This window comes from Euleptes europaea, chromosome 4 (genome assembly GCF_029931775.1).
Source record: "Euleptes europaea isolate rEulEur1 chromosome 4, rEulEur1.hap1, whole genome shotgun sequence".
Lineage (NCBI taxonomy): Eukaryota > Metazoa > Chordata > Lepidosauria > Squamata > Sphaerodactylidae > Euleptes > Euleptes europaea.
Genome location: NC_079315.1, coordinates 62,436,562 through 62,463,388, shown reverse-complemented (window position 1 = coordinate 62,463,388; position 26,827 = coordinate 62,436,562). Strand labels below are relative to the sequence as shown.

Below are 26,827 nucleotides of genomic sequence, written 5' to 3'. Positions count from 1 at the left end.
TGTCCACTGTGGGACCACGGCACATTGATTTAAGTGCTTGGAAGTGCAACTGTCGCACAAATTTTGGAGCTTTGTTTCTCGCTCCTTGCGTTGCACTTTGAACTGTTAACCATGAGTGAGTTCTGGTTGTGTTTCAACTGCTGTATTGCAGAACAGCCTCAACCTGTAAGTATAAATCTTAATTTTGTTCTCGAATCAATTAATAAAGTTCATTATATTCAGTGCCATTGATTTTTTTTTCTGCACGTGTATTATGTGTATTAACTTGTGGAAGCTGGAAGTGGTCAAACTACTGAACACAATGCTGTCCTGGATGTTCTAGACCACTGATGTTGGTTATACATAAAAACTACCCAATTGTCATGGAACTTGTTTCTTTTGATGCATTCTTGGAAGCCAGCTGACAGCAAGTGGTTTGTGGCCTTAAGATTTTCAGGAACATGCAGCATTACAATCAAACATCTTTAATTTGTAGTTCATTTTCTTTTTGAAAATATGCTCTTAGATTATATATACCAACATATATTTTAATATTTTTATCCCATCTTCTTTCGAAAGAATTCAGTGTGGTATACCAGCTTCTCCTCTCCCCCTCCTCCTGCATAAATTTTGTGAGGTAGGTAAGGCTGAGGTATAATTAGGGTTGCCAACCTCCAGGTACTAGCTAAAGATCTCCTTCTGTTACAACTGATCTCCAGCCGATAGAGATCAGTTCACCTGGAGAAAATGCACGCTTTGGCAATAGGACTCTACAGCATTGAAGACCCCCCCTCCCAACCCTGCCCTCCTCAAGCTCTGCTCCAAAAACCTCCCGCTAGTGGCAAAGAGGGTCCTGGAAACCTTAGGGATAATGACTAACGAAAGTCACCTGGTGAGTTTTGTGGGGAAACATGGATTTGAGCCCTGCTGTCCCCGGATTCAGTGTAGTAAGCCTGTACTCACCAGCGGCCTATTTAATACCTAGATACATATTTAATAACTATTTAATACCTACAATACCTAGTTTTTAACTATGTGTATTAGTTGCTAGTTTGTCTTAATTTCTGACTAAGAATAGAGAATGTTTTTCAAATATGCAGATGGCATAAATAATTCCCTACTCTGATATTATGCTGAAATCTGAATACCATAATATTGTAGTTATTCTTATGTATTTATTTACATTATGTATAGTCCGCCTTTCTCATGGAGACTCAAGGCAGATTACATAGTGTAATTCAAATATAATCAACAAAATGGGACATCCAATAAATAGTGCTATATTAGATGTTTGTAGAGCATGTTGAACAGCCAAATGAATCAGCTTAATTGAAAGCTGACAATAGCTGTACCATCTGTCATAGCAACAAGGGTGAATAGGGAGGATAGATTTGTATGCATATAAGTTATATAGTCTGAAAAATACTTGACAGTGCATAAATGTAAAAAGCCTAACAGTCGCAACAAAATAAAATGATGATAAAACTAGAGAGAAAACTATGCCCTTGTTTCACAGGGAAATTGGGGTACCTGAAATTGGGACATCTAGTGAGACTATCAGAGTCTCAGTGGAGGAAGACTGAGTCTGGCCAAATACAGATTAGAGTGCATTTGAAAGCCTTCTCTGTGGTGGTGACGTCAGCAAAGAGACAATACATCCCTTCCACCATTATATGTGACCAAAGCTCTTTAGCAATTCTATTTAGGGTAGTAAGAGATTTTTTACAGTGTCCTCCAGAACCCTCTGCAGCTCACTGTGACCAATTTGTTAGGCATTTTAAAGGATAAAATTGGTTGTATCTGGCCTGATGTGGATTCTGCATTAACAGCTACAGTGAATGTTCCTGCAGTTTCTTTTAGATTCATATGGATACTTTTCAATTAATTCAACCTGATGATGTGTCTAGTATACTTGGAAAAGTTCCTACTACCTCCCATTAAACCTATGCTCTTCATGGCTAGTGAAATCTGCCAGACCAACATGGGGCCTGTTATTGTTACTGGTGCTATTAAGGAACACACTGTGCCTGCAATGTTATGAGGCTCTAGTCAGACCTGTAGTTAAGAAGCTATCATTGGATCCCATGGATCTACATAATTATATGCACATATCCTCTCCTCTTGGTTTGGGAAGATTTAGAGAGAGTGATGGCCAAGCAATTCTAAGTGTTTCTAAATAAATCCAAGTGTCCAGATCCTGCCCAATCTGGATTCAGATGCAGTTTTGGCACATTTGTCATCCTTTTAGATAATCTATGTCAGTTCACTGACAGAAAGAGTGTGGGTTGTAGGGTTGCCAACCTCCAGATAAGGCCTGGAGACCTCTTGGAATTACAACTGATTATCAGACTACAGTTCCTCTGGAGAAAATGCCTGCTTTGGAGGGTGGACTCTATGGTATTATACCTTGCTGAGGACCCTCCCTGAATCTTCAGGAATTTCCCAAACCAAAGTTGGCATCTCTAGTGGCTTGGCAGCCTTCAGCATCATTAACCATACTGTGCTTCTGGTCAACCTTTTATAGTCTGGGGTTGGAAGGCTCAGAATGAGATTGGTTTCACTCTTCTATGGTGGGGAGGTTTTAGAAGATGATGCTCAGAAAATTCTGAGCCCCATGGTCTTTGGCTTATTGAAAGATTGGGCACACAGTTTGGAGGTCCTTTTAGACTCATTTTTTTGTACTTAGACATTAAGGAAGTAGCCCAGAACTACCTACTAATGATTGTTCCCAAAATGAACAGTTCGTAGAAAAAGTGCACTTGGCCACAGTCACACATGTCTTAATAACATCCAGCCTTGATGCTCTAAATAAAGTTGCTCTAAGATGGTTGAGAAACTTCAGTCCATCCAAAATGTAGCAACTAGGATACTTAAGGGAACTCACCAGTGACCTCATCAAGCAAGTACTGTATAATCTGCACTGGCTTCCAATTTGTTTCCTCAGTACAATGTGTTGGCACTGACCTTTACAGCCCTACATGGCTCTAGCCTGGGTATCTGAAAGGCCACCTCCTCCTCCTGTATCAGCTAGCCCTAGGTTTAAGGTTGGTGCAGACCTAGCTGAAGCGGATATCTGGCTGACCTGAGAAACCACTTTTTTATCCATTTCTCCTTGACAGTGAAATTCCTTCTCTCAGGAGCTGAGAATGTCCACTTCTCTAAAAGCCTCTGAGATGGATCTTAAGACCTGCCTTTTCCTCCCAGAGGACACTTGAATTGGATCAGGGAATTAAGTAGCAATGAAAGAGGGATTAATTCATCATTTGTACTGTTAAAAAAATTATTTGCTTGCTTGCTTGATTTTTACCCTGCCTTTTCCTTACAAAAGTCAGGCTCAGGGCAGCTAACAGATAAAATGATATACAATTAAAATAGAATACATATATATAAATTAAAACATTTAAAATCTTCACTAAGATTAATTTCTAGTGGTGCCCCTATAATAGATATAATAATAATAAAGTTGATATAAAGGGGATTTTGATTTATTGATATCTATCTATATATACATATGTATACAAGCACCCAAACATATATATGAGATTTTGTAGAAAATATTGTAAAATGCCTCAGAGACTTCCAAGCTGAAACGTGCTCAATAAACTAAATAAAAATAAATCTTTCATAGTTCGCTATTGTAGAATGCAGGTTTCACCCAAAATGTTTTTCCTTTATAAGTTGTCCTGAAGCCAACTTTTTGCCCACTCCACAAATGAATGACATTTATTTGGTTGAAGAGGAAGGGTTTCGTGTTGTAACTACTGACACACATCCTGTCATGGAGCTGTAATATTTCATCGTGTTGGTTGACCTCTCTACAAATATTTCCTGTGTTGATTTTCAGGGGCTAAGCAAAATAAAATAGTCATCCCCCCCCCCTTTTCTTACTTGCTTTCTGAGGGAGTATCTCTTAAATTGCCGGAGTTCTTTACATACTGCTATGCTTCTTTTAAGGTATTTTTAAGTACAGTTTTCATTAGCCGGAATATGAAATCTTTTTTGAAGAACAATAGCTTGCAGGCTTTTGAATTTGTAACTTGAGGTAAGATTTGGGTTTTCAGCTTTTCTTTTGAGTGACCTCTATAGTGCAGGATCGAGGGAGCCTGCATAAACACAGATCTTCAAGTCCGCCATTATGTTCTCCCAGTGGTAAGATGAGAAAGCCCACCCAGCTACCCCCCCTCCCCCAAGTTGCCAACTGTCCAGTTTTGGACCCCACTGTCCAATATTTCAGCTTTCTGTCTGGTAAATAAATTTAGAAAATACTGGATAGAACTCCAAGCCTGAGTCTCCCGTCAGCAATAGTGAGAGACAAAGGCTGCTGCTCAGGCTGGGGATGATTCAGCTGCCCCTACCTTCCCCATCCCAGCCATTGGTGCTGGCCACAGTGAGGGATGGAGGATGTGGCTCCTCAGTTTGAGAGGGGAGTCGGCTCTGATGGCTGCTCCTGCCTTCCCTCATCCCACCCCTGCACAGCCAGCTAAAAGCTATCTGTTCCTCATCCGCAAGGCAGGCTGCCACTGCTTCTGGATGCCAAGGAATTAACACATGCATCAGGTGCTTCTCCTTTTCATCGCTCGCAAGTTCGTCAGCAGCTGCCATTCCATCAACTCTCATCGTCCTAATCCTTCTCTTCCTGGGCTGTAGCACAAGGTTTGGATTTTCTTCCCCAGTCTGCAATAATTATTGGGCTGTCTCACTCTCACCTTCCCTCCTTTCCATACCCACATTCCTTCTCTGTTCTGTAAGCTGGTTCAATGGACATGCTTTGCAGAAGGATTGAGTGAATGTTGCTTAGGTTTTACCGTAGAATTTCCAGTGATTCCTAGAGCTACACTATACCACTTCTGGGGTGGTTGTTTGTTTTTTTCTGAAGTGATGCATGCAGAATACTGACTTTTAAAAAAAAATTCTCCCACTTTCACATGGAAAGGAGGCGGGCATGAATGACTGCCAGCAGGAGGCCTGGCAGCCCTACTTAATGACCAGATACAAGTTGCAGGGCCCCATTCAGCCAACACTTTGTGCTGCATAATATACCAATTATAGCTCCTTGTTGTGTCAAGAGACTGTGGCAAACAATGCTGAAGCAAAAATAGGAGTCTTGTAGTACCTTAAAGACTAACAAACATTTATTCCAGATAAGATTTTTTGGACTAGAGCCCATTTCTTCAGATGTGAGTGGATCCTCACCTTGAATTATTTTATATAGGAAGTTTGGAGGGGACTACAAATAGTAGGAAGTACAGAGTGAAATTGAATTCTATTTTTCTTTATCAGATTTGAATTTTACATAGTGGCTACTAGTTACACTGTCATGAACTCAGTTACCTTGTAGCACAAGACTAGCCACCGTCTTTCTCTTCCTTTTAGTGTCACTGCCATCACCTTCAGTTAAAACCAGCCCCTCTTACTCTTATGGGCTGACAAAGCTGACACCAGAGAGGCGTATTACTGTAGCATGCCAAGTAGCCAAGCCAGATGGTTAAGGACCTTTGTAGCCTCTATTTGATAATTAAAAAAAACTTTATTTCTACAGGATACAAACTCAGGGTACTACAAGAACATACCTAGGTGTACTAAGCAAAATAAACAGAAGGAAATTTATTCACTAAGTACTTACAATCCTTGGTATACCTGGTCTTTGTTAGTTGCATGATGTCCCCTTCCTGCTGCATCTGCAACATCTTTAGCATCATTCACCTCTGTCATCCTTCATGGCAAATCACATAAAAGAAGCTGCTCCCCAAACTCACTCCAAATGCTCTCACAAATACAGATGTGCAAAAAAATTAGTAAAATTCAGATTCTGGTTCTGATGGACCTGAAATTTTTGTGGGAATCCAGATATTCCCGAATGCCTATAGTGGAAATATCCAGGATTCCCGAAAAAAATCTGGGTCCATTAGACACGAATCTGGATGTTACCCCTCCCCCATCTTCCCCTCCCCTCTCTTGCCTCAAGTTTGGAAGTCCAGTGGTGGGTCATGGGTCACCTCTGAGTCCCGCATAGAGCCTGGAGGCAGTAGCAGTGGAGCTCTGCGCCAGCCTAGCCAGCTATCAGTGAGGGAGAGAGGGGATCCCCCCCCCGTCTTTTTTTTAATGGCGGTGGGGCCGAAGTGGTCTGAATTTTTTCAACATGATTCAGGATCCACTTTTTGGCTTTCTTTAAACTACCACCATTTTTTTCAGGAGAAACCCCCCCCAAAAAAAACCTTTTTTGTATTTTTCAGGTGGGGGTTAGGTTTGGCGTTGCTGAATGCACATCCCAACTCAAATACACATCCCCAGACAAAGGAATAGCTCTCCCATTTCAGCCCCCTCCCCATGTGTACTCCAGTGCTTTTAGCGAATCTGGGTGTCCGGCCCTGGGCTCAAGTCTTTGAGAACCTGGACCCTCCAATCAAGAAGTATCAACACATCAAAAGCTAGCATGTTTTTCCCAATCAGTTGGCATGGATGCTGTCTATCTGGAGGAGAGCAGCTGTCCCATATCCTCCCGGTCACAGAGACACCAGTGACCCCTTCCATCCCCATAACTGTCACAGCATCTCCTGTCCCCTTGTATCTCATCCATCACATATGCTATGTTAGTTAACATCTTAATGGGTGGGGATTTGTAGACTTTGTTGAGAATTATAGCAAGATAAAAATCCTAAATGAGATAAATAAATAAATCTGGCTCTGGGGTGGGGGGAACATGGTAGTAAACATTTCAAGAAATTCTAGTCCAGCTGTTTCATGCTGGAGTCTTACTTTAAAGTTCTTTTGTCAAAAAATGGTGACTCACAGATAAACTGTGTATCCTAGCGTATGTTCTCATATTGGTTTCGGAATATTTTGGTTTTAATGTCAGATTTGTGTCCATGTATTCTTCTACATAGGGACTGACCTATTCCTTCTATGTAGCAGAAGGGTATAACACATAATGGCATATATTACATTGGAGGATGAACAAGTGAACCAGCCCATGATGGTATAACTGATGTTCTTAGGTCCTAAAATGGTACTGTATTTCCAGAGTGTATATGGGATCTTAGTTTGTTGCAGAATCTGATCCCTGTGATTAATTTTCTGATGAGTGGTCCATTGTTGGTAAGAATCTATTTTAGATTAGGGGTCTGTCTGTAAGAAAGAAAAGGCCTGCTTGCCAAGGCCGGTTAGAGAGAAATATTGTTATTCAGATGAGCTGTAATTTCTGGTAATACATTCAATTGATTTGAGCTGGGAGTGGTAGGTGGCAGCAAGTGGTTTTCTATTGTAACCTCTTTACAGCATGTCACCAGTCTGGCTTTATTTGTCTATTTCTTAACTTCATTGGATGGGTATTGGATGGATGGATATTGCCAGTACACCATCAGTTCGATCCCAACGGAAGTTGGTTTCAGGTAGCCGGCTCAAGGTTGACTCAGCCTTCCATCCTTCCGAGGTCGGTCAAATGAGTACCCAGCTCACTGGGGGTAAAGGGAAGATGACTGGGGCAGGCACTGGCAAACCACGCCGCAAACAAAGTCTGCCTAGAAAACGTCGGGATGTGACGTCGCCCCATGGGTCAGGAATGACCTGGTGCTTGCACAGGGGACCTTTACCATCAGGTGTTAAGTTCCTATCCAAGAAATTGTAGAAAAATGTGGCTGTAATATAATTCCTGGCTGTAGGTAATGGGTTGTGTGGTGGCCTGAAGCTGATAGATGGAAGCAGGTAGATATGTGTAGCAGTTGGTGGGTTTTGGGATGTAAATGAGGGTGCTTAGGTATTCATCACGAAGTTGTACAGTTGGGTCTAGAAAATTAACATTATGTACATATTGGTCCAGGCTCACGTTGATAAGTGGGGTAAACACTATTAAGTAGTTGTGGAATCTCTTGAGAACTTCTTTCCCACATGTGCAGATTATTAAATTGTCATTGATAAATCTCAAGTACACTAGACCCTTGCCATTTGCTATTAGTGATTTCACATTCGCTGATTGTGATTTGATCACGTGACATGGTGTTCAGGCTGTTTTTACCCCCGTCATGCCATCAGTGTTGTCATTACATCCTTACATTTTATGGGAAACTTGGGTGTTTTGTTTTTCTGCTACATTTTTGGGCTACTATTTGTGGATTTTGTCACTTGTAGTGAATGGATCTCACGTGAATGGTGAGGGTCTGCAGCAGAGGAGAGGTGTTGGAGCAGCATTTCCCTAGTAACAGTTCCTACCTTGGTTTGCTGTTACAATATTAGGGATAATGTTCCTGATAACTTTTAGTCTGTCTTCATGGGGAGTGTTGGTATATCAAGCTTCAACATCCACAGTAGCCAAAATGGTGTTATCTGGAAAACAGCTGATGAATTGTAGTTTCGTCAAGAATTCAGTAGTATCTTGCAAATGAGTAGGTCCATTAATGACACAAGGCCTGAGGGTAGAGTCCATGTAGCCAGATGCTCCTGTAGTAATTATGCTGATGCTTGAAACAATGAGATATCCTGAGTTGCCAGGCTTGTATATTTTAGATAGAAGGTTCTTGGGTTGTGTCCATATAGATTTGTTCCTGAACATATTTTTGTTACCTTGGAGAAAGGGTTTCATAAATGGAAAAAGTAGTATAAAATATTTAAATAAAATAAGACTCTGTCGTATTAACTGAACATTTTAGAAGAGAGTTTTGTACGAAGTTTGGAGAATGGAGGAAGGATTATTCCCCTTCTGCCAACTAGTCCAAACATGTTTCTTGAAAGATCTATTATTTTCAGGAATCATCTGACAAGTGTTCCTGTTTAAGAAGCATGGTCTGAAATTACTAGTTTCATCATGTGATGAGTAACTCAACAGAATATAAAGGCATATTGTATAAACAAGTTAGAGGTTGCATATTTTAAATGCTCTCTTGGGTGATAGTATGTTAAGCTAGAGAAAAAGAAAAACTAAATGACCCAACAGTGCAGAGTCAGTGTGGGAGGTCTTCACTTCCAAAATATATTAGTTGGTCCAAAATCAAGATCATCTTACCAAAAAAAAAACAACCTCTCTGAAAGTAAAAGGTTAGATTTCAATTTAACAATTTGACATTTTTGGAAGAGGATAATCTGGCAACTCTTTCTCACTGGCCCATTGGGTCCATGACATGGCTTGGTCTTTGTGCTCAAGCAAAGTGTCTTCTCATACCCATATAGCAAGAATTCCTCTCTCGCTCTTTAAGCAGTGAAGTACTGAGCATCTCATTCTCTTCTTCCATCACTGAATCTCTTCCTGTACTTTGACCACTGCCCTCTTTTTTCCCGATTACTGAATACCGCATTTTCATCTTCTACCATTGCCTCTCTTTCTGTACCTTGACCTTGGCCTCTTCTTTTTCTAGCACAGGTTTGTTTCTTAGCAACCCATTTGTGATTTTTTTTTTGCACTTTTGTTCTGTTAGTGAGATAGACTAGGTGAAATACAGTTATTTCTGGCCCTTTTGTAATCTGTTTTTCAACAAAATCATTAAAATACTTCATAATTTAAAAATATGCTAATTATTGGATGCATCAGATTCCACAAAGGTGTTGCTAATGTAAGAATACAAAATTCAGTAAAAATAGACTAGGTTTCTAGTCTTCATGGCTAAAGAGTTATGCTTCCTCCGCAGTACCATAAAAATAGTTTTGTTGAAGGCTGTAGAGCTCCTTCATACAATCTGCATAATACTTTTATTAGGACAAACCAAATTACACATGTAGGGTTACCATGTGTCCTGCTGTGATGAGAAATCTGCTACCAGCCACCCCAGTTGCCTGCCACAACTCTGTCAGCTGGCAGGAGAAAATAAATTGGCATCAGCGTGACAGCATTACATCACTTCCACGGAAAATTCAAAAGTGATGTCACTCCACTCTAGGAATCGCTGAAAACTCTATGGTTTTACCGTAAAATTTCCTGTGATTGCTATAGATTCCACAGAAGTGGCATATCACTGTCATGCTGACTGCCCCTGTGCCCCTGACCCCCCCCCCCCAACTCCTGCCGGTTGTCAGCCATTGACTGGCAATCCTAGAAACATGTGGAAGTTTTTGTGTTCACCAGAACTCTTTCTCAGGCTGGATGTTACCCACACACACACACACACAAAGTTTAATATAAAAAGGAAAGGAAAATTCCTCAGGACACAGTGGGAGTCCTGATCAAGCCTGTTGTAAATACAGAGCTGCTTCAGATAGTGCTGGTTTCCTTGCCACATATACAAGTTTGGGTGTAAGAAAATGACAGGTTCCTGTAGATTGTCATAAAAGTATTGCATCCTTGTAGAACCAGAGTGTGTTACATGAATATATAATTTATGAGGGACATACTTTTCACCTTAAATATGTAGAGACTAGAGGTGTGCACTGGGTACAGCTGAACTGAAAAAAGTTGGAATATACCTTACCAGAATTTTTTTGCTTTTGAGAGGCCAAAAAAATGGCTTTTTAAACTGTAGCCAGTAATCCTGATCCTGAAAAGGGTGAAAAACCCAGCTTTTTCAGGGTTATTTCAGGATTGTTGGCTACAGCAGTAGAAAGGGGAAAAAATGCTTTTAATAGGGAGAAAACGCTTCAGCACATTTGCACCAAACTCCAAAGGGCTTTAAAGTTTAAATCCCCCCTCCAGCTCTATTATAGCCTATGGGGAATATTCCTGGGGCTCTGAGGGTGCTGTTTTTTAAGGCTGAGGCACCAAATTTGCAGCATAGCTGCTGGTGACTCTCCTTAGAACAGGGGTGGGGAACGTCAAGCCCGGGGGCCGTTTAAGGCCCGCGAAATCATTTGGTCTGGCCCTTTGTGAATCCTGGTAGATCTCTAGCTCAGAAGGATCTAAGACTGGTGATCCACCCTCTCCCGCGGACAGGAATAGCCTCTATTCAAGGCAGATGTGAGTTTGTTTTGCCAAGAAAAGGAACCTTTTTTCCCCCTTGCAGAAGAGTCGTTAGCTATGGAGCTGCTAGGACCACCCAAGAAACTGTGTTAACTTTTTTTCACCCGGGCCGTGGAGAAACGTATTCCCTCTGTACTATAAGAGAGCTGGGCGTGGAAGTGGCAACAATGGAGGGGTTAAAGGAAGCAGGGCCAGAATGCACGGGGGAGGGGGGAGTTCTTAGCCAGTGTGTCCTCATTTCATCCCTAAAGGCAGAGGTAGCAGGAGCCGGCTGTAGAATCCGGCCCTGACCATGTGGAGCAGGAGCAACTCCGGTGTATGGCTGGATGGCTATACCCTGCTGGTGCAACAGACCATCCTGTGCCACCAGGTGGGTGAGTGCACCACAGGTTGCCTTAGAAGAGCCCCCATGTTTGGTAAACATTGGAAACAATGGAGGACAGATGGGGCACCCTCTTTGGTGGCCCATAAAATTAGACTCCCTGATCCAATCTTTACCAAATTAAGGAGAGTGAACAGCAGGTATGCTGAAAGCATGGTGCCTCTACCTTAAAAAACCCACACACCAGACCCCTGGAAAAATTTTCCATTGGCTATAATGGAGTCAAATTTTTTTCAAAAAACCTGGAAGAAAGCCCCATACTGGTATGGAAATTTGAGAATATCCGGGAATCCTAAAAAATTTCGTCTCCAATATACCCAAATCTGAATTTACCCCCATTTTTTTTGCACACTCCCAGTAGAAACTCCTTCTCCCTTCTCCCTTTCTCATCTTAAATATTTTTGAGGTCTTCCTTGCCATTTAGCTTCCTTTCTAACTTAAGTGTGTGTTAGATCATGACCAAGAGTACAAGTAACTAAGAAGGGGGAAAGCCTAGCGCAAGTATTTTCTTTCCACTTCAGCAGAAATAATTTATAAACCATTGTGTTGAAAAATTATTGGATTTTGCTCCTCCTTGATCTCAGATTTACCTTACATTTCTGTTCAAGGTGAGGCTTCTTACTAGCAGGACTGGGAAATGAATATGAATTCTCTGAGGGTTCTGAGATTTGTGATTTTATTAATAAGCATTTCTGTAATTACAAGAATAACTTGCTCTTATTGATGGAATACATTTCAGTATGGTTTTCCACTGGCCATTGCTGCATACAAAGTTGTGTCTTATCAGTTACTGAAAGAAATAGAGTCCAATTTATATTTTTAGTATGACAGAATGTTTGCTAAATAATATGAATATGTTCCAGGACTTGGCCTATAAATAATTAGTTAAGGATTTGAATGTTTTTTTTAATGTTTTTGTGCATGTGTGATGCCCATTAGGCTTTGGTATACCATAAAGAATTTTATTGTTTACTTAGAACCAAGATGTGATGATGAGAAATAAATGAGTCTCCCACTATTTTAAAACTTTAAATTGCAGCCATGTGAGACCCTGATTGAGATCTGTTCAGGTATCTCTAATGCATGGGATTTTGAATCTTATTGAGAAAGACCCTTAAATGGGGCCATGGAAGGTAATAGTTAAGAATAGACTCCAGTGGTTAGGATTTGATGACAAAGATGTGAACATCACAAAACAAATAAAGCCCTCAGAACTGAATTTGGATAGGACAAGTACCTGATTGAGGGCATGGCGTGTATGCTCACCAGCATTCTTTGGAGTTCCCTTCTCTTATATTATCCTGGGCTACTTAAAGGATCTAATGATCCCTCATTAATAGAAGAGCATTTATCTTTGCTCAGTTAAATTATTATCCATCAATCATACTAGAAAGCCTATTTGCAGGCATAGCATATTTGGACAGAGTTTGTAAATGTGGATCTGGTCAGCTTGAGTCCTTGGAACATATTTTATTGGAGTGTGAAATCTGGTCTGGTTTGACAGAAAGGTATTTGTCCTCCCTCTTAATAGGTTATATGAATTTACCCTCTCAAAAATTGTCCAGTCTTGTGGATGATTGCCAAAACTACCTTAGCAGTTCCAAAACATTTAGCTGTGGTGATTGCCTGTATGAGGGTTCAAGACCTTTGAGTCAAAAGAATAGTAAGATAAGTAAGTAACTGATCTACAGACTACAGAGATCAGTTCCCATGGAAAAAATGGCCGCTTTGCAGGGTGGACTCTATGGTAATATACCCAGCTAGGTCTCTCCTCTCCTGAAACCCCAGGCTCCATCCCAAAATCTCCAGGAATTTCCCAGCCTGGATCTGGCACCCCTATTTGTAGGGTTCTCTGTGGAAGAGGGAGGGTTGTTTTTTTAAAAAATATATTAAATGTTAAAGTCTATGTCAGTGAAGTAAGATATCCCATAATGTAGAAAGAGTGAATGAGAAGTTGTGTGGTACAGAAGTGTTTCTCATTCTATTCTGATACCACATTGAATTGTTACTGATAGAAGCTGATACCATACGGAAACTCTGTAAGGGTTCAAGTCAGGACAAAATGGAAATAAAGGCAGGAGCAGAAGAAACAAACTAAATACTATAAATTGAGAAAAAAAGTACTTTTTCTGATTATTGTTTCTCCTGTATCATTGCACATGAACAAAAATATTTCCAAGTGTTTCACTAACAGGCTGTAAGTGTTGTAATACTGTGGTCTATTTACTTCATGATGATTGACTGTTGACATTCCTATACCTTAAGCTTCTAAAGAATAAGATGTGGAAGTTACCTAGAATTGTCAGAGTAATAACAAGAATTACCAGGTCAAAGCTGCAAAGTGCTGAAACAAGTTGAAAAAATAAAGTAGGCGAATAAAGAGAGATACACTGCCAAGATGAACTGAAAGCTTCCATGCTGCTAATGAGAGAAATAATCTTACCTCCACTCATAATTCTCTGAAATATTTATTCCTAGTTCATCTAGTTGACCTTCAAAATAGCTACAGTTTAGGCTCCTTTTCAGCAGTTATGAAAAATTGTTCTTTTAAGATACAGAACAGATTATAAAGCTTGATGTAAAGCAGAATAATGTTGTTTCAACATATCCTGTTCTGTAGCTCAAATATTGCCTTCTCAAAATTATGCTTTGGAAGTGGATTGACCTCAAGGATTTGTTTTCAGAGTAGACTTAATCCAAATACATTTGGAAAGGCACTGGTTGGGATTCAGATCTGATGTTTAGAACAAGTTCTAGTGGAGTAGTGCTGTTAAAAAGGTAAAGGTAGTCCCCTATGCAAGCACCGGGTCATTACTGACCCATGGGGTGATGTCACATACTGATGTTTACTAGGCAGACTGTTTACTGGGTGGCTTGCCATTGCCTTCCCCAGTCATCTTCCCTTTACCCCCAGCAACCTGGGTGCTCTTTTTATTGACCTCAGAAGGATGGAAGGCTGAGTCAACCGTGAGCCGGCTACCTGAAACTGACTTCCTTCGGGATCGAACTCAGGTCATGAGCAGAGGTTTTGACTGCAGTACTGCAGCTTACCACTCTGCGCCTTGTGCAAAAATAAGAGTCCTGAGTGGCACCTTCAAAGATTAACAAATTATTGTAGCATAAGCTTTCTTGGGCTCAAGCCCACTTTAGCTCCATACAGTGAAGTGAATCAACCAGCAAGAATTCTATACAAAATGTGAACAATGAGTTCTAAAAGCCTGGTTTGTGACATTTTTGTGCAAAACGTATAGAAAGCACAATGATAATTCACAGCAACTGCAATTAGAGAACACAGTATTAAGTTAAATTGCTGAAAACTTAGAGAGACCAACAAAATATAAAGTAGAGAGACTGGCAAGCCTATCAGATTTGTTGAGCCCCTGGCTAGTATGGTATAGTACTTAAAGTGTCAGACTAGGATCTGGGAGATGCAAGTTTGAATCCCCGCTCAGCTATGGAAGCTTGCCAGGTGACCTTAGGTCAGTCACATACACTCAGCCTAACCTATTTTACATGGTTGTTGTGACAATAAAATGGAGGTGATGAGAATGATGTTCCATGTTCACTTTGGTTCCCTGTTGGGGAGAAGGGTGGAGTATAAATAAATAAATTAGATTAATATTTATAAAATAAAAATCCTGTGGCATCTCGAAAGACAATTTAATTGTAGCAAACGTTTGACAAGGTAGAGGCTAGAATACATTGAATTGTGTTTGTTTGTATGTATTCATACCCTGCCATTCCTGTCAGTGGGAACCCAAAGCAGCTTACATGATCCCCCTCCCCCTCCTCCATTTTATCCTTGCAAAAGCCCTGTGAAGTAGACTAGGTGGAGTGTATGACCGGCCCAAGGTCACCAGTGAACTTCCATGGCAGAGTGAGTATTTGAACATGGGTCTCCCATATTTTAGTCAGGTACTCTAGCCACTGTGCAACATTGGTGTAATGGCTGCTCTTCTGAACCCAAGGAAGCTCATTGCTCTGAATGTTTTGTTCACTACTGCACAGAGTTATACAAGCTTAAATCCTACTTCATGAGGATGAAGGTTTAATAAGAGACCTCTAAATGTTAGCTGATCTCCACAGAGGAGAAACCATAATGTTCTCACTCCTCTCTCTTCATAGACTTATACACACACACACACACACACACACACAATAAATGCAGACACTCTAATAGTATCCTGTGTGGGTGTGAAGTTTGTGCTCAGCAGCTTTAAAACAGGAACAGCTTCAATGAGCACCTCATTGCCATGGTAACTGGAGTGTTCTGTTTCTGTGGTCTGGAGCTACTATCAGAATGACATTTTTTTCTTTGAAAAACAGTCCTTCAAAATAGGTCTCACCAAAGTGGTTTATAGTATCTTTATGTGTATTATTTCATGTGTATTAATTTGTTCATGTGTATTATTTAGTTTTGTTCATTAATTATTTACTTCATTTATACTCCTCCTTTCTCCCCAGCTTATATCATTGTTCCTTTCCTCCATTATATACTCACAACAACACTGTGAAATAGATTGGACTGTGAGAGTATGTGATTAGCCCAAAGTAACCCAGCAAGCTTCCATAGCATAAAGTGGGAATTTGAACCTGGGTCTCCCAGATCCTAGTCCAATACTCTAATCACTACACCACATGGCTCACCACACTATCCAAGAACTCAAGACAAATTGAAATATATTTCTATTTTATGTTTACATATCCAGTGGAAGCAGTGGCTCAAGTGTGTGACAGGGATGGATTGTAAAGCACTCTAAGAAATACATTCCATTGCAGTCAGTGGGATCTACATCCATGTACATGTGTTTACTGTTCAAGCTAGGTTTTTCCCCCTTACGTTTGGGATGCTTTTAGATGCTTAATGTTTGTGTTAAAAAGTTCAGCAATCCTGGCATACTAGTTATCCAGGAAAAAGTAGTGGGTCTGTGAAAAAGGCATGTCTTGTTGTGGGCTTCCGTTCATTCCAAACATACCTTGTTTTTATGAGCTGTGGCCCATGATGTGTTCTCAGCTGCATCTTTGATTTACAGTGACTCAACTGGGGCAATGTTTGCAGAGCAGGAGTCCTGCTGATGAGATGCATAAACTTCCACCCAGAACTTTAGGTGGTCTTAACCATCATGTTACGTACCATGAGTAGGAAGATGCTGACCCTTTTAAAAGATACAACAGAGAAATTTTTATAGGGCTAGCATTTATTGGGGTCAAGTAACCTTATCAGGACAACTGTGTAATACGTAATTTCATGTTGGTGTGATTCCAGTGTTTGGCTCCCATCTATTTTTTTAAACAGCCTATATTCAGGGTACAGTATGTTCTATTTAATTCATCTTGTTTGGGGTAGGATGAACTGGGTTTACTCCACCTTGGATATTAGATGCAGGTGTCAGTCATACAAAATAGAGCTTAAGTAGTCTTTATTGGAATATATTCCAGCACTAGCTCTTTAAAATGATCATAAAATTAAGCTACAGGTTCCTCTGTAAGCAATAGGAGCTTAAGGTTCAATTTGCTGAGCTCTCATATTATGATAGCAGGGGGAAAAACCTAGCTGTTCAGACTGGTATGTTAAGTGGTAACTAGAGCCATAGCAGTCAAGACATGTTGGCAAGGAGCTATCATTAAATGTGGTGAAAGCAATGGAAAGTGCACACGCAACAATCTTTACTAGACATGTACTTGCAACTCTCATGGGATCTAGGATACTTTACTCTGTGAAATGGATGAGGACTTCATTGTTTCTTTGGCAAGTAAAGCTTACTGAAGAACCATCAAGAGGAGCCAGGAAGAATGACCATATCTCTGTTTGTAATCTAAGTTCTAAAATAGGGCCCTCTTCTGTACCACTGCTTAACCTGTCCTGCATGTGTGTGCCATCAAGTTCCTTCTGACTTTTGGCAACCCTATGAATTAATGACCTCCAAAATGTCCTATAGTTAACAGACTTGCTTATGGGTCTTGCAGACTTGATTTGATCTCTCTCTCTGTGTGTGTGTGTGTGTGTGTTGTGAAGTGCTGTCAAGTTACTTCCAATTTACGGTGATCCCATGGATTAATGATCTGCAAAATGTCCTATCGTTAACAGCCTTGCTCAGGTCTTGCAAACTGAGGGACATGGCTTCCTTGATTGACTCAATCATCTCATGTCGGGTCTTCTTCTTTTCCTGCTGCCCTCAACTTTTGCTAGCTTTATTGACTTTTCCAGTGACTCTGGTCTGCTCATAATGTGACCAAAGTACAGTAGCCTGAGTTTAGTAATTTTAGCTTTTAAGGAGAGTTCAGGCTTCATTTGATCTAGAACCCACTTATTTGTCTTTTTGGTGGTCCATGGTATCCATAAAACTCTCCTACAACACCACATTTCAAAAAAATCTACGTTCTTCCTGTCAGCTTTCTTCATTATCCAACTTTCACACCCATACACAGTAATGAAGAATTCTATACTATGACTTACGGTATCTTGATCTTGGTTGCCAGCAACACATCCTTACACTTAAGGATCTTTTCTAGCTCCTTCATGGCTGCCGTTCCCAGTCTCAGTCTCCTTCTGATTTCTTGGTTGCAGTCTCCTTTTTGGTAGATGATGAAGTCAAGGAATAGGAAAATCTTGAACAATTTCAATTTCTTCATCATCAACCTTAAAATTGCATAATTCCTCCGTAGTCATTATTTTTGTCTTCTTGCTGTTCAGCTGTAATCCTGCTTTGGCACTTTCTGCTTTAACCTTCCTCAGTAGTCATTTCAAGTCTTCATTATTTTCTGCAAGTAATGTGGTGTCATCTGCATATCTCAAATTGTTAATGTTGTTTCTACCAATTTTCACTCCACCTTCATCTAAATCTAATCCAGCTTTCCTTATGATATATTCTGCATATAGACAGAACAGACAGATAGATAAAATACATATCTGTCTGATACCTTTGCCAATCGAAAACCATTATGTTTTTCCATATCCTGTCCTAACAGTAGCCTCTTGTCCAGAGTATAGGTTGCACATCAAAGCAATCATGTTGTAGCACACCCATTTCATTTAAAACCTACCATCTGATTATATGTGTCAAGCAGCTTTGGACTTTTCTTTTGCATCCATTCACATCAACAACCAGATATCCTTTTGGTTTTAACCCAGTTGAATAATTAAGAATAGTGCTACTCATACTTATCATCTTCTCTTTCCCAGTAGCTGACTGAGTGCTACCCAACCTGGGAGTCCTATCTTCCAGCACTTTATCTTTTTTATTTTGGATTGTCTCATCATCCGTTGTCCAAATCATAACTGAGAAGTACATTCACCACCACTGCAACCCTTGGATTTTTTGTTTATACTGATGAATCTTGTTGATGTTGATAAATCAAGCATGCTGGTTTTAAAAAGGTGCCTTAGATAGCATAGGGATTGTGTGTGTGTGTGTGTGGGGGGGTTAACCAAAAACTAAAAGTTGAACTAAAAATTAAATAAATTTTTGTAAGTAGTTGAAAATATTTCCAGTGACTTTTTCATATCTGATCCATATATCATACCTACTTCTGTTTCTGTCCTTTCAGAAAAGACGGCGGCGGATCGATCGAAGTATGATTGGGGAGCCAACAAACTTTGTTCACACAGCTCATGTAGGTTCAGGAGACCTCTTTAGTGGAATGAATTCGGTAAGTGTTCTTGTTAGGAATCCTGCTACATCTTAGACAGCAACCATGAATAAGGCTGTATTTTACAGCATTAATCCAGTGGTACTTATTCTGTGGATTAAAGAGAGCCACATTCACAGTTACCATCAACCAGAAGAGCCATGACTACTGTACATTTTGTGTGCCTTCCCACCAAACACACACATACAATAATATAAGTATTTATATTAAATAAATAACAATAGCCTTTTTAATTACCAGAGAATCTCCTCACTTATAGGGTTTTCTGTCTGTTGAACCTAGGGTTGCCAACTCTAGGTCGAGAAATTCCTGGATATTTGGGGATGGGGTTTTGGAGAGGGGAAGACCTAAGTTGAAGTATAATATCATAGAGTCCACCCTCCAAAGTAGCTATTTTCTCCAGGATAACTGATCTCTGTAGTCTGATGATCAGTTGTAATTCCAGGAGATCTCCAGCCCTCACCTGGTGGTTGGCAACCCTAGTTTTAACAGCCCTTGCATATCTGGAGTGAAGGGAAGATGACAGTGAGATTGCCAAGCACCCAGAGGAGGACTAGCTGGCCATAGAGAAAGGGGAGTAAAACCAACACCACCCACTGTGGCCAGTTTGATATTTTCCTGGGTGGCTGCCATAACGGTGGTAATACTTTTATTCTTTGTGGCTCTCTTCCCAGCAGCCACCTGGCTGCAGAGTTATTGGAGAAAATGTACTTTACTTCCATCTCTGGCATGAGATTTGCAGTTTACCCATCTTCCAGTCCCTCCAGAAGCAGCTGTTTCAAAGTGGAAACTACCTGCCAGCTTCAAGCCCTACTGGGTATTGGCCTTGCCCACTTTCTTTGAATATGGGACAGGTGCCACACTGGGGAGCAGTGTTCAGAAGAGCCCCAGGTGGCATGTCAAAGAGCCACATGGCTCCCAAACCACTCATTGATATCATGATCTGTTTTGTTTCTTGGTTAAGAAAATTTATATGCTGCCTCACCAAACAACCTGTTGAAAGTGGCTGATGTAAAACAAAAAACCTCATAAATATTTTTTTCAATTAATGAACTATTCAAGACCCAGAGCATAAAAAGAGCATAAAACATTGAGAATCTTAAAAGGAGTCCCATAGAACACTTTTCAGAAGCAGAATATAAAAATGATTTTAAAAGATCGACCCCTTAATTTAAAAAATGAACACCTTGGACTGGGGCCTACGAGATACTTGTGTAGGTGCCATATAAGCCTCAAAGGGAAGGGCATTCCATAGGCATGGGGCCACTTCTAGAAGAGCGCTGTCTCCGACTTCCTCATCTCTGAAGGCAGAGGCACAGATTGCTGGGCTTGTCCAGAAGATCTTAACTGGAGGACTGAATTGTTTGGGAGGTACTTGTCCTTGAGATATACAACTCTGAACTGAAATTTGTAATCCACTCTGTCCCAAAGGCTCGATACAATATTTATATCTCTTTTTAAAAACAGTTTTATACAATGATGCTGTAAATCATTGAGAGGTTTATCGTGGTGGAACCTAAAGTAGGTTAGACAAGTGAGGGACCCACTAAGCCTTGAGAGGGGGTGTGTCTAATTTTCCCATCCCCACTATTTCCTGTTTCCTTTCCCTGAAAGCACTTATAACTTCTCTTCCTTTGCTGATTCCTTATCTTCTTCCCATCCACCAGTGAACCTACATTTATTTGCTGTCTTCGGCTTTTCCCTCTTTCCCTTCCCCTGGGATTTTCTACCCAGGAGAACTGTGGTGGCAGCTGCTAGGTCAGGCAGAGTTGCGTGGTGGGGAAGCAGCAATGACTTGTGGGGGGACCATTTCCCCCTGTATTTCCCCTCATCTTTCCTCTTTTCCAGCCCTCATATTCCCACTTTTCCTTGTTTCTTTCTCTTTCCCACCCACCAACCTACTGACATAAACAAAGGCTTAAAGGCTTGTGTGGTTAAATACTGTGTGGTTGCCTAGCAGAGGACATTGGTTTCTTAAAGCTACAGGTGCTGCTATTTTTTTTTTTTTGGGTGGGTTTTGAACCCCACTGTGTTTTTCTTTCTAGATTTCAGATTTTTCTGCAAACTTGGGGTATTTTTCAGGTTTGTAGAAAGAGCTGTCTTGCCTGTTCATGGCTTCAGTCTCTGGGTTTAAGTATCCACAGATGTGGCCATGTTTAGAATTAGATATATATCTTCTGTGATAGCATTTGCCATTTCTTTGCATGCCCCCAGAGTTGATATTAGCCATAGCTGGGGTGTGGAGGAGAGAAAAACAGGTATCCACATTGTATTTTTAAATTTTTCCTTTCTGGGCCTGAAGAGTGGTGTTTCTATTGGGGAAAGGGCACGTACCACCACTGGTCTGAATTGGGCCCTCTAAATAGCATGATTCAATCACAGAAGTGCCATAAATCATCTAGAGATTTATCCTGGTGTAACCTTATGTCTGAAATGGTAAATATATAGCCCTTTTCTTCAAATATACATCATAGTTTGAAGTAAAAAAGATACTTAAACATAGTGGGTTGGATCCAGTAGCTTTCCCTCTCCATCTCACCTAATTCCCCTCCTCACCCACATGTTCCACATGGTTTTTGTTCATGCAGATCCCATGATCCTCAGCTTAGCCATTTTGATGGTCCTTTTTTCACCAGCAGAAAAGTTGTTTGAATCCATCTCAGAATATAAACTGCTGTAGTGTCTTCCCTATAATCGTAAATGTTCTTTCCTATGTCACTTATGTTATAAAACTTTTGCAACAAATCTATTGAGCTATTCATTGTGTTAAGAAAGTATGTTGATTAGTATCTTTTGAAAAACTACTTAAATGGCTTCAGGTGCTATCTAACAAAGTAGCCCAGAGGAACGTATATAACACTGGGTGTAAAACTGAGCCTCCGGGAGGTGCTGACAAGCATAAGGCAAGCCCATTGCCATCTCTCATACTGCCAGTCCCAGCAGTTTTGCCAGCACCTGAGGGCATTGGTTCCTGTTGAACAAGCCCTGTATGCTGGGTAGAATGGTTTGGTGTGATACTGCTGGGCATTTTTGCCAGAGGTTGCCTTACTCTGCCTTTTAGTTCCCAGATATAAAGAGGTGATGCAGTTGAAGGAAGGAGGGAAGGTAGGTAGATAGGTCAAAGTGTAACTTTTTGAATTTCCCAGAGAAAATGTGTATAACTGAAGCTATACTAAAAACAGACACATTTCTATATTAAGCTTGCTTGACAGTAAAGAATAATTCTTCATCTTCAGAGTCAGTATGTATTTATAAATTATGTGGCTGGGATGCTGTGAGGATGCAGATCCAAGATCACTATTGTCCATTAAAGGAGCAGTGATTTTATGCTTCCTGGATTGAAAGGAAACACTTTGGAACTTGTACATCAGAATAAGCCCTGATAATCTTTTTCAGAACAGTTTGTCACACAATTCTTTTTTCCCCACTTATCTGTTTGTAATACAAATGTATGTTACATAATATAAACTAGGCTGCGTGTGTGTTTTTGCATTGAGAAGCTTACCTCTGCATTTTCCTGAGGTTCATATCACTACCAGAGCACTCATTTGAATTAAAAGTTACAAAAATATACAGATTTTTAAATTGCACCTTTCGTAGAGAGTAACATGCAACTATGTGAATCAGGATAATGCATATACATTATCATTATTTCTTTTGTTTGTGCATAGTACTACCCTTGTCATAACAAAGTGACGTCATTGTCTGCATTTCTGTAGTGTATCCTGAAAGCTTTTTCAGGCTATTTTAATATCACAGTTGGCCTCCCTTCAGCGGCAAGAGAAATGGCTGCTTTGATTCATAGTGCCTGAGTGCCCATGAGAAACGTAGTCTTGCTAGGCTCTTATGGATAATCGTTGCAAAAATCATTTCTGCCTTATTTATTTATTTAATGCTAGAGGTATTTGAAAATAAATCCAACCAAATTGATACATTAGCATTCCACTTAACCAAATTCCATGCTTAGAGAAGAAGCTGAATCAGCTAAAAGAATAATAAATCTTTGTTCCAGACTATCTAATGCCAGAATCATTTCTTCTGAATACAGTCTTCCCTATCTCCTTTGTAGGGAAATGCAAAAAAACAAACAAACAAAAAAAGTTGTTTGCCAATTTTTTTAAAATCTTGAGACAGATTTGTTAATATTGGAATGATAATGTATAAACAATACATGTGTTTTACTGGCATGTTGTATCAATAAATCTGAATCTGAATTATAATGAATCCTGTTAGAAGCCAGGGAGAGCCAGAGTGGTGTTGGATTAGGACCTGGGAAACCCAGGCTCAAATCCCCACTCACACAATGGAAGCTTGCTGGGTGACCTTGGGCCAGCCACACACTCTCAGCCCTGACCCCTGGCTAGTATTTGGATGGGAGATCTCCAAGGAATACCAGGGTCGTGACAGAAGCAGGCAATGACAAATCACCTCCGAGCATCTCTCGCCTTGAAAACCCTATGGGATCACCATAAGCCAGTTGCCATAAATCAGACGTTTCCATTGGTTCAATGGGATACACATTCCTGAGTACAACTTCCCTTTGCACTACGTACCCAACTGGCACCGGCTGCATCCCAAATTTCATACAGAACAAAGTATTTCTGTGACACAGGAACTTAAAATTCTCACTTCCACACTTGGGTGTAGGGAGGCATACATTGGTTTGTGAGTGGGCTTTACTCAGGATCTTCAGTTGGATGTGTACACACAGTTGCCAACTTCCAGGTGGGGCCTGGAGATCTCCTGGAATTTCAACTGATCTCCAGACTACAGAGATCAGTTCCCCTGGAGAAAATGGCTGGCTTAGAAGGTGGACTCTGTGGCTTTATACCCAACTGAGGTCCCTCCACTCCCCAAACCTCACCTTCACCAGGCTCCTCCACCCGAAGTGTCTCCAGGAATTTTCTAATCCATAGTTGGCAATCCTATGTAAACAATTCCTTCCCACTGTCTTGTCTAAGAGGTGGCAGGGAATCTGTGTGTGTGAGAGAGGGCTTTGACTTTCTCCTAGCCCCTCCTCTCCTCTCCTTTTTCTGTCTGGCTGCCTCCACTCATACTTGACCCTTTCTTTTTCTACCTACAGCTTGAGACCCAGACAGGAATACGTGCATGTTTTTGAACTGCTTAACACACCCTCATGTGGCCAGCTGTCTGTAATCCAATCAGGAGCTGCAGTGTCATTAATTATTTTTGTTTGAGTTAATTGAGTTTGTTTTTGTATGTTTGATGTCTGTCTAGAGAAGAACTATGAAATATAAATAAACAAATCAATTTAAAGAAAGTGCCTGTTCATATCTGATTGTGCTCCTTGATTTTTGATCCCACCTCTGTTTGCATAGGTGAGCTCAATTCAGAACCAAATGCAGTCCAAAGGTGGCTACGGTGGAGGCATGTCCGCAAATGTTCAAATGCAGCTTGTAGATACAAAAGCAGGATAACTTTACGACACTTTTCCAGTGAGTATTAAGAATTTTACTCAGTCTTTGGTCTACTTTTATTCCCCCTCTTCCTGGTAGTGGATAGGATGGCATGCTGCTATGTACCAGTTTAAACTATCTTTATTAAATAGTTAACATTTTATCATCCTTATCTGAAGGCTCTGTGCTAAATCTGGAGCAGAACTCATGCTGTATATGTTGTGTGGGTTCAGCATTGAGCAATGAGTGGTAGGATCAAATAATTCCAGGACCAATTATAAAAGAGGATTTCATTAAACTGATTTCACGCTGCTCTGTCAAGAGTTAGCTTTAGGCATTTGATGCCATCTTGGCTTTGTTTGGGAATATTTGCACATGAATTTTTAAACAGTACCACAACCAGAAGTGTTCAGTAGCAAACACATTTACCGGTGAGCTTCTCATAACTGCATACATGAGATAGGAATTCATGAATTTAGAAAATAGGAGATAGTTTTGTCACATGATGACTTCAGACATTATTACACTGTGTGTTCCTTTTCTAGTCCACATCCATATCTGCTGTGAATCATAGAATCATAGAATTATAGGGTTGGAAGGGATCACCAGGGTCATCTAGTCCAACCCCCTGCACAATGCAGGACATTCACAACTACCTCCCCCTCACACCCCCAGTGACCAGAAGATGGCCAAGATGCCCTCCCTCTCATCATCTCCCTAAGGTCACAGAATCAGCATTGCGGACAAATGTCCATCGAACCTCTTCTTAAAAACCTCCAGAGAAGGAGAGCTTACCACCTCCTGAGGAAGCCTGTTCCACTGAGGAACTGCTCTAACTGTTAGAAAATTCTTCCTAATGTCAAGATGGAAACTGTTTTGATTTCATTTTAACCCATTGGTTCTGGGCTGACCTCCTGGAGCAACAGAAAACAACTCAGCACCATCCTCTCTATGACAGCCTTTCAAGTACTTGAAGATGGTTATCATATCCCCTCTCAGTCTTCTCCTCTTCAGGCTAAACATACCCAGCTCCTTCAACCTTTCCTCATAGGACCTGGCAGGAGGGAGTGTTAAGAGAAACGTTCACTACAATAATGTCAGAAATTTCAACATAAGTCTGCCATTTTCAAAAGCATCTCCTTGTAACTTGGAGTTCTGCCCTATTCCGAGAGTTGAGGCTTTGTGATTGACTGAATTGTTGTTCTGCTATTCACAGGTCCTTGTGAATTTCTGTACCTTTTTTCCTGTGTCCCTCTCTTTCTGCCTTGGTGACCTGCTTTCTGTGCTCATGACGAGAGAAGTGATGGCTCATCATCCATCCCCTGTGATTACGCTGTTTTGCCGTGAGGATGACATTTATCAGACTGGTCTCATCGTCGTGCCTTCCCAGTGGCATGCGTACATCTCACTGCTACTAAAATGTACTATTGGTTGATTTTCTTCTTTTTCTCTCTCTCAACGTTTTAAAACAACATTTCAAGCAATCTAAACAGTTCGGTATTGGGTTGGATTTTTTACTTCCTCTGAAAGCATTTTCATCTGTGAGGTTTTTTTTTTTAATTTCCATCTTTGTAAATTAGAAGCAAGCAAGTTGCTATTAATCCATTAAATATTGCATTGCTAGTAAAGGCCTTTTTTTGTTTGTTTGTTTTAAAGGTCTGGGACCTGCAAGCACAATGATCATTTCACGCATATGTGACCGCATGCTTTGTGAATCTGCTTGGTATGGTGGCCTATATGGTGCCAAATCTTTTTTTTTTTTTAAGAAATGCTTGATCTTGCAGATGGATGATACTATTGCTGATTAAAAAGTTTTGCAGGGGATCCAGATCATGCCAATCTGTCTGGGAAAATGACTTGTAACTTTTTAGCTGCTTTGGAAATATATTGTCTTAGATTTTGATCAAACTGGTCTTGACATAATAAATAAGAGAGCTTGCGTTTGTAAGGCCATTTTGTTGTAAATGTTCCGTATATTTATTTTGAAAGAGCTGACCTCAAGATTGTAAGCCAGTGTAGTAACGTACATACTAAATGTTGTGGTGGCGCTTTTGTCTGGTTAAAGAGGCATTGTTATGTTGGCTGCTTTTTCTTTTTCTTTTTTTAAGAAAATGCTTAATTTTAGGTCATTCCAGCATTTCCAGCAGCAGCATGTTGAACTGCCTGCAATATTATAGCTGGAATTTAGTTGACCTCTCCAAGTAGTTGGCAGTTTCCGCATACTAAATATTTCGGGGCCATGTAAGTTGCTAAGAGCAACATAGTAACCTGGCAGAAACTGATGCCAGTAAAAACAACATACAGGGTGGCTTTTTGCTATATTGGTAAAGAAGCCTTTTGCTCAGGTTCCAAAGCATGTTCCTCTTTCACAAGGTGTGAAAATTGTGTTTTAATATTGCACTGTTTTTGAAATATTTCTGTAAGAGGCCCTTCCCCCTCCCTCCTCTCCAACCTCATGCCCCTTTGGTCACAAGAAACAGAAGATAGTTGAATGAAACCCTAGCTAAATCTTTTTTAGTTTTT

General features: G+C 40.5%; 1 protein-coding gene across 1 annotated transcript; it reads left to right on the top strand.

Annotated features, from left to right (window-relative positions):
• On the top strand, window positions 1–25,638 carry CDC42SE2 (CDC42 small effector 2). Its single transcript, XM_056848768.1, has 4 exons — window positions 1–165; window positions 18,786–18,887; window positions 24,227–24,343; window positions 25,521–25,638. Exons 1-3 carry the CDS (start codon window positions 112–114, stop codon window positions 24,323–24,325), a joined length of 255 nt encoding a protein of 84 aa, XP_056704746.1. The 5' UTR covers window positions 1–111; the 3' UTR covers window positions 24,326–24,343; window positions 25,521–25,638.
• The last annotated feature ends 1,189 nt before the right edge of the window (window positions 25,639–26,827 follow it).

Excerpts from the sequence above, each read along its gene's own strand:
- CDC42SE2 (XM_056848768.1), top strand. The coding sequence starts at position 112 with ATGAGTGAGTTCTGGTTGTGTTTCAACTGCTGTATTGCAGAACAGCCT. Across the intron at positions 166-18,785 it reads TTGCAGAACAGCCTCAACCT|AAAAGACGGCGGCGGATCGA; the intron begins GTAAGTATAAAT and ends CTGTCCTTTCAG. Across the intron at positions 18,888-24,226 it reads TCTTTAGTGGAATGAATTCG|GTGAGCTCAATTCAGAACCA; the intron begins GTAAGTGTTCTT and ends CTGTTTGCATAG.